At 39.0% G+C, this 8283-nt stretch overlaps 1 protein-coding gene across 5 annotated transcripts in view; it reads right to left on the reverse strand.

Annotated features, from left to right (window-relative positions):
- Positions 1-300: 300 nt before the first annotated feature.
- BPNT1 (3'(2'), 5'-bisphosphate nucleotidase 1) overlaps positions 301-8283 on the reverse strand; it is a 23321-nt gene continuing 15338 nt past the window's right edge. For 4 of the 5 annotated variants that reach the window (XM_045298048.1, XM_045298047.1, XM_045298049.1 and 1 more), the window contains 4 exons: positions 7191-7235; positions 4557-4754; positions 2671-2776; positions 301-876 (listed from right to left, as the gene is read on the reverse strand). In XM_045298048.1, coding sequence (XP_045153983.1) covers positions 728-876; positions 2671-2776; positions 4557-4754; positions 7191-7235 — 498 coding nt within the window. In that variant the 3' untranslated portion in view covers positions 301-727. The remainder of the gene's footprint in view (positions 877-2670; positions 2777-4556; positions 4755-7190; positions 7236-8283) is intronic. The other variant, XM_004699906.2, reaches the window with a different exon arrangement.

The raw sequence follows: 8283 nt of genomic DNA on the forward strand, positions 1-8283 counted from the left end.
TTAACAGATTTATTTTTTAAAGTATCACACTAGATATGACAGGGATGGAGAGGAATTAAAGGGCAGGTGGTAGTACTGAAGGGTTAGTGGTCTGGATCCACCCAGAGGCACTTTGGTTCAGGCCATCTACTTCTGAAAGGCCACAGCTGTGAAAATCCTATTTCCTCCATGGACCACTGTGCCATCTTCCTGACTAATCTCCCCACCTGCCTGCTAACTCTTCTCCAATCCCTCTGCCATATTTTCTCTACTTTTCAAATACTTCAAAACAAAACAAAAAACTGGTGAGAAACAAAGAGCTAGAATCACATAATTTATTGTACAAAAATTTATGTGAAAATACACAATGACATTTTAGTGTATATGTAATTGAAACAGTCAAACTTTTAAAATTACAGTGAAAAGCAAGAAGACGACCAGGTAACAATTTATTATTTTGTATCCTAGGAAATCTGGCTTATGACAGGAATGTTGCTTAAATAATTGACCTGGATAGTCAATTAGAACTAAATCTTTCATTTTTCCAATGAAAGGAAGAACTATTATCCCCTTTATAAATTCTCTAACTCTCAAACGTGGTCTGGTTGATTAGACAAATTCCTTAATTCTGGATAAATTTGCAGACTACCAGTAAAGAATGAAAAGGTGAAGCTCTAATTACTTCAGTTCATTTTAATCTGTATTGATTTGTGAACCGGGTCATTCACTAAGTGAATGAGACTGCCCTTCAAGGAACAAGTGCACTTTTGACAGATTCTGGGACTCGACTTGCATAGTAGTCATAATTCCTCAGGGTGGCCAGGACTCCTGCTGAGTTCATATGCTTCACTTCCTTATTGTACCGAAGGGCATTCCCATGGATGTCAGTTAACTTGCCTAGAGGTAAATAAACAGACATTCACACAATGATACGACTTGCTTGGATCACTATGTTTCTATTTTTATGTGCCTTTCGCTTCTCTGTCCAGAATGAGGAAGAACACGAATGACTAAGAAGAATCAAGTTTTAATTCATTTTGAATTTGAATAAAAGCTATGCTCTAACTAAATAAAAGTTTTATGATTTTTATTTTCCTCTGATTCAAGTTAATTATCCAACAGTGCCATAGGGGTCCATTAACTTCATGTTGCATTTTTATTTTATATGTTTTTGAATCAATCCCCTTTCCCTGGGAGCATCCTTGGTAGCTTCACTAAATGCGGGCATGGAATCATGACACTTGTTTGTGCTCTTCCCTGAAATCACATTTCCAGTTAGCACTACTCCCACTTTAAAAAGTGTCTCCTTGATCCTACCATTTAATATTAACACTTCTTTGGGAGAGTTGAAGGATAGATGTTCATAAAGTATAATATCATATTACAGTTTCATGTAGCATCCTAGTAGAGTGAACAATGAAGAATTTAACATCCTTATCAAGCAACATGTTGAACTATGAGTATATTGATAATATATTTTCAGTTAGATTTTTTATAAATTCTATGTGATCAATACATTAGTATGGAGGTGTTCAGCAATGATTAGGAATTTTAGTTTTCAAGGAAATAAAAAAAAAACCGCAAACCTGAAAAGCAATGATGCTGTAAATTAATACAGGGAAGATTAAACTAACTATATGTAAATCCAGGAAGGCCCTAGTAGTATAGTGGACTATAAATTGAGTTGCTAATTATAAGGTACAAGGTTCAAACCCACCAGCCCACCACACCCTCCCAGGGGAAAAAAACAAGGCAGTCTACTTCATAAAGATTTAAAGTACTTCCCAATTAATAATAAAGGAAAAGATAAAGAAGATTCAAAGTCTTGGAAGCCCAAAGGGACAGTTCTACTCTGCCCTATAAGGATGCTCTGAGTAGGAATCATTCGAAGGCAGTGAATTTGGTTTGGGTTTTAGATGTGGATCCCAGTTCCAAAGAAAAAATAACTAAAAAAATGAATTTTGCTGAAAATCTGCTTTTTCACCTAAAATAAAGCAGCTGCACTGGATGATCTCTACGTTTCTTTCCAGATTTTTTTTTTTATATGTTGAAAAAGTTTATATTTAGCATTAGCCAGCTGGGCTCAGTTCAGATGATTCCAATTTTGTTGGCAACATCTAAAGCGTCATAGTCAGGAGCCAGTCGAACATATGCCTTCTTCTCACCGTCAGGCCCGATCAAGGTGTTGACCTTGGCTACGTCAATGTCATCGAGCTTTTTCACAGCCTGCTTGATCTGGTGTTTGTTGGCTTTGACATCCACAGTGAACACAGTGTGTTGTTATCTTCGATCTTCTTCATGGCAGACTCTGTGGTCTGGGGAACTTGATGAGGGCATAATGGTCCGGCTTGTTTCTCCGGGGGGCGCTCTTCCGGGGGTACTTGGGGTGCCTTCTCAGTCTCAGGGTCTTGGGCCGCCGGAAGGTAGGTGACGTGCGATCTTCTTTTTTGTGTGGCTGTGGACGCCTTTCAGCACGGCCTTCTTGGCTGCCGTTTTGGGAGGGGCAGGAGCTTCCTTCTTCGCCTTCGGTGCCGTCTTCGTGAAAAGCTTCTTTCCAGATTTTATATCTGAAGAGTCTATGTCGTTATTTTACTGATATATTACATAAGAACTGTCTGAAAATCAACTCTAAATCCTCTAAGTAAAATGGACTAACGTCCCATGTAATTTCCCAAAGAAAAACAGCCTCACCTCCCACAGCATGCAAAATGACTTCAGGTGCACAGGTATCCCACTTCTTACATCCAGGACTTGCAAATACATAAGCAGAGGCTTTGCCTTCAATCAGCTGAATAATCTATAAAGTGAAAAAAAAAAAAAGCCCTGAACTATAAAGTAATTCATGTACAAACAGGAAAAACTGCTTATTCTATCAGGTATATTTTGTCAATGCCTCTCAAACTGTTCGGTTAAAGCCTTTGGCAGGTTTAAATAATACTGGAATTGTGGAGAAATAAAAGAATATAGGACAGATGCATATAGAGATTTGAGGAAGAAAAATCTGTAAAGTAACCTACATGGAGGTCTGAATAGTCTTTACTTTCCAGAGAGGGGAAATCAAGTTCCCGTTTTATGTTTGTCATTTCTCTTCCTTATTGGAAAAGGAATGTGTACATTGTACAAAAATTTATTAATGCTTTTAAAACTTTAAAAAAACTGATCATTATTATATGAAACAGAAATATCAGGTAGTGTACTAATTTAAAAACTATAACTAATAAGTCCTATCAGTTATGCAATGCTGATCAGTTTAAAAAATACTTGCAAAAGTCTTCAGGTTCTGTTAATCTTACTACCGAAATATAAGCATGTATCTTAATTCCTATCATTCTTAGGTTAAGACTGAGGTCACTGATAGCACTCACATGATTCTAAACAGCAACTTGCTATTTAGCTTTCATTAGCCTGTTGACTTTTAAAATTAATAATGTAATACAATCATCACTGTAAACTCAGACTTCAAGTATTTATATGAAGCGAACTGACTAAGAGAATGAGAAAAATCACTGTAACACAAATCAACCAATTATTCTCTTCAAACACTAAAACCACACCCTGTAAGATTCTTTTTTATTTAACGAATATTTGTCAAGTCTTATGTACCAAGAACTATGCCAGCATATTTTCTGAGGGGAGAGAGTTTTATCCTTCATTCAATTCTCAAAGTTGTCTTTTATGGAAAAAAGTTAAAACATCACCCAACCAGGTCTTTTCACAGGAAAAAGGGCAGGAATAACTAGGGCAGAGATATTGTTTTCAAAGGAGAATGGTGGGCCCTGGGAATAAAGGATGGTTTGTGGTTACAAAAGTAGGGCCAACTGCCTGTCACTATTTGATTTCAGTGACTACACGGAGTCTGCCACTTTGGGAGGTTTAGGATTTATTTTTATAATAATGTTGTTTTAAAGAGTCTATTTCTTTCAAGGTATCTTTAGAAAATGTAAAATACTTAAATATTCCTCCCAATGGCTAGGTAAGAATAAATCAATTCCATAAGTTCAATAAATATTTATGACTTACTTTGTCCCTGACAGCACACAAGTGTGAAACGGAAGATGTATCAGGAATTAATTCCTACACAGAAAAGAGAGAACACCTTGGCGGTGCTGAGAGGGGATGCGCTCAAATTGGACACGCTGAATTTGAGATACCTGAGGGATATAGTCATGATGCTAATCCAGGGAGTGCAATCAGATGAGGAGAGATCCCTCTATGGGATGTGATAACATTGCATCCCATTTCACACTTTTCTCAGGAGGATGGAAGTCTGTGGGGAAGAAGCCAGGAAGAAGCAAGCAGGCCCATCCTTCCTGTGTAGTAGAAAGTAATCGGGGAGGGTCTGTCGGAAAATAGGAGCTAAGCAGAGGCAGAGGATCTTATCCTTGTTCCATATAACACTCTAACACTGACCTCTCCTAAGAAAGACTTGAAACATTTAAAATAATAATAATAATGGTGAAATATTTTTTTGTGGGCAATTTATCACCTTTACCACATCCCTTGGTCTTATTTTCCATTTTCGAAAAGATAAGTATTTCTTCCAATGATTCAAGTGCATTTCCGCGTGGGCTACATACCTTATTTCCTGCTCCTCCCACTCGCAGCACGTTGTCAGGGTTCATTGCAGTAACGCAGTCATTAACCAACTTATTGCTATGGGATCGGGTAGTTGTGACAATGTGCTTCCCAGCAGGGACTTCTTTCAGCTGAAACCCAAAGGCACCCAAACCTAAAACTCCCCAGATTGTCCTTCCCAGCACTGCATCTGGTCCTGCCTATGTAAACAGGTGAAACAGCAAAGTTTGTCATCAGTTGGAGAAAATGTTAGCCATAAATGGGATGTTTGTTTGTATTAGTGTTACGATAATTTTATACATGCAAATAAACTCATTAGACTTGTTTTGATTTCAAGGGTACTGAAGGGAACTTTTTTTTTTTCCCTGGGGCTCTTGGAAAGTAATAAGCACTGCCGACTATTTCTCTTGGAATCTCCCAACAATCTCATCTTTATATTTGAGAACAGCTGCCTTCCAAGGCCACTGAAGTCTTCAGGAAATGAAAACACCAGGGGTTGATTATACTTTTCATTATCCAAGAGACAAGAGGGGTCATGTTACTATAGGTATAGGTAGTGGTGATAATGGATAGGCTGGTACTGAAGAGCTACCATGAATGTTTTAAAATTTGATTGACAACTGTGGTAAAATGACAGTGCAATGCAATCTTAGAATATTTTCACAAATATTCAAACACATTATTAAAATGATACACATAAGTTTAGAACAATAAAATCTGTAATTTGTGGAAAGTAAGATGCATAAAACGAGTGACAGTGAGTCATCAAAATACCATTATATTAACCTCCAGACCGAAAGCAAACCACCCACTGCTGAGATATACCAACCCAGGGCACAATGTATTTTACTGAACATGAAGCCCACACCAGCACCATGCTAACTGCTTTACATGTGTTATCTCATTTAGTCTTAAAACAACCTGATGGAATAGCTATTATAGGTTTGATTTTACAGGTGACAAGAGTGAGATTTGGAAAGCAACCTGACCAAGGACACTAGGAAGATTATAACCAAACTCAGACTCATTTGTGTTCAAAGCTTTACCACTATGCTACACTTGCCTCAGTTTTAACTGTCACAATGTTTTTGAAGACAGCATCTCATTTGTCCTGTAGTAGTACCCTGGGTGTTTTAATAGTGAAATAAACAGATGTTTTCGGTTGGGATCTCCAGGGAAGTAGAATTTTAGACAAAGAGGGTCTTTACCAGGGACCAGAAGCGGGAGTGGGCCCATGGGGAATCCAAGCTGTGACACAGGCCCAACAGCACCTTCACTTGACCAACTGGGGAGCTCTGGAGCTAGAATGGCTTTTCAGGGTTGTCCCAAATTGGGCTGAAGTGCTGGGTCTTTATGCTCTGGCAACAAGTAGTCATTGCACATGGACTGCCTTGCCAAGAGCATGACGCCTGGTGAGGCAGCTCTTGAACAGGTAAGAAAATCCCCAAAGAGGTTAATAGCCAAAGGCTGTCTTGGACAGCACTCTTTGCAAACAGGGTAACAAAGGAGTCAAAGAAACCTGGCAGTTGTGGGCCCTGCCGGTGCTCAACCTGCTACTCTGCTTCCTCTTGATTCTGAACTAGAAGAGAGGCAGGCTTAGAATCTGAAAGGTGCCGATGGACTCTATGGTGGCTCTAAGGACTTCTGTGGGTTTAGCCTGATTGCCACTGAGACTCATTCCTTGCTCCTAAAAAACTTATTAATCTAATTTTCCAGTTATCCTGATAGAGAGAATCATACTAATGCATGGATACAAGTATTTTGGACCCTCACCACTCATTTTCCCTCCAAAGATGAAGACGCAGGCCAGGAAGATGGGAGCAGGGGAACTGGGGAGTTGATGCAACCCTATGATGGGGCCAACTAGCCTTCCTCAGTGTGCCTGATCGCTCAGTCTGTCTCAGTATCTCTTTTCTTCAGAGCTCCACACCAACTCTTGGTGGACAATGAAGGCTCACATTCCCAGCTTACCAAGGAGTTCATTAAGATTCATATTGGTTAAGAAGTTAGCATTAATAGAAGGAATGGCATAGTCTCTACAATATGCTATGTTTTTATTAGGCACCTAGCAGATTCACTATTTATGTCAGACAGTGGTTAACGTTTGCATTGCTATACATCTTTCACTGCACTCCCGGTATAAACACCATTGAGTAACGAGTAGGAGCTTGGACCTAGGTTTCAATTCTAGCTCTGCCATTTACTAGCTGGATCATTTGGGGCAAGTTTCTTGCCCTGGCGTCCTCATCTTGGGGATAATGATTTTCTTACAGTGTGGTGGTGAGCAGCAAGTGAATGACTTGAGCCTGGTTATACATGGTGAGCTCAGGAGAAACTTCAGCTATTCTTAGGATAAATATTCAAAACCCAACCTTCAGCCTTGCGCATCCCAACCCACAGAGCCGTGCAACATTCCTACCTACTGCAGCACAGTTTAGGCCTAAGCAAGCCGGGAGGAAATGAGGAGAAGGGCAGCTGGCAGAAAGGAATGGCGGCACAGTGACCAGCATGAAGGGGGGCACACAACAGAGGAGAACGGAATGGTGTGCGGGAAGGGCATGACTGCCACAGGTGTCACACATTGCCTACCTCTTCTCTAGCTTCCTGCGGAGCCAAGCCCTAGCTAAGTTTCTCACCTGGATTTCATTCCTGTGTTCCCTTAACTTCTGCTTTTCATTGTTCTGTGGAAAATGAATACAATTTTTCTAATCTGAGAAAGAAGTGATGAAAATTATTAGCTCTTAAGCTCATAGTTTTCATTAATTTTTTTGTTTAATGAAAGGTCCTGTGTACTACAATGTTATTATTGAATTAAATGTCTCTCTTTTACATAACAGTATCAACTTAAAATTTACATAATAACCACAAGCTCATGTATGGACACAAGACTGTACAAACATGAAAGTTGTATTAAAGAATTAATGGACATTTAAGAAATGTAATATTTCCCAAGGAGCCAGGTGGCACTGCTGTGTAAGCACTGGACTGTTAACAGCAAGGTTGGTGGTTCAAACCCAACAGAAAGGTGAGGTTCTCTGTTCCCGTAAAGATTAATAGCCTTTTAAACCCTATATAGGGTCATTGTGAATCAGAATCAACTCAGTGGCAATGGAATTTTTGATTTTGGTAAATAATCCTAAAACACATGATTGTAAATAAAAGTGTATACTTATACCACTGGCAGTGTTTATCTTAGATACAGAGATAAATCCTACTCTTATTAAAAAATAGGCATAATAGTGTTCACTTTGGTTACTTGGAATTCTCCAAAGTTCTCGCAAGGTCACTAATTCTTAACTAGTAAGTAAATCTGCACTATTTTATCTCAGCAAGTTCCTTGAAAATTCATTTAATGGTAGATTCCTGCTTTGGAATTATACTAGTGTCTTTCTTCCAAGGAGCCAACTCCTTAAAGCTTACTAAAAATCAAGGCAGTTAAGAAGAGAAAAGAGAAAAAATAAAAGAAAAGAGTGCATAAGCATATTTAGGTCCGTTAACAACGCAGACTATAATTTAGTCTAATATAGTACACTACACAGTGCATGGTATTTGAGTTAGTTAATTGTGCCAGCCTGGCCGATAATCACATGTGGTGCTGGTTGAAAGGCGGAGGGATAAATGGGTGGTGAAGCCTCACCTTTACCTCTTTGCTTCAATTTTCACTGATTCTTTTTGGAAAAGTGACTCTGTGTCTTTGATTTAGTTAATTGTGCCAGCCTGGCCGATAAT

Source organism: Echinops telfairi, unplaced genomic scaffold (assembly GCF_000313985.2).
Source record: "Echinops telfairi isolate 266 unplaced genomic scaffold, ASM31398v2 ScPeMD7_7424;HRSCAF=8462, whole genome shotgun sequence".
NCBI classification, from domain to species: Eukaryota; Metazoa; Chordata; class Mammalia; order Afrosoricida; family Tenrecidae; genus Echinops; species Echinops telfairi.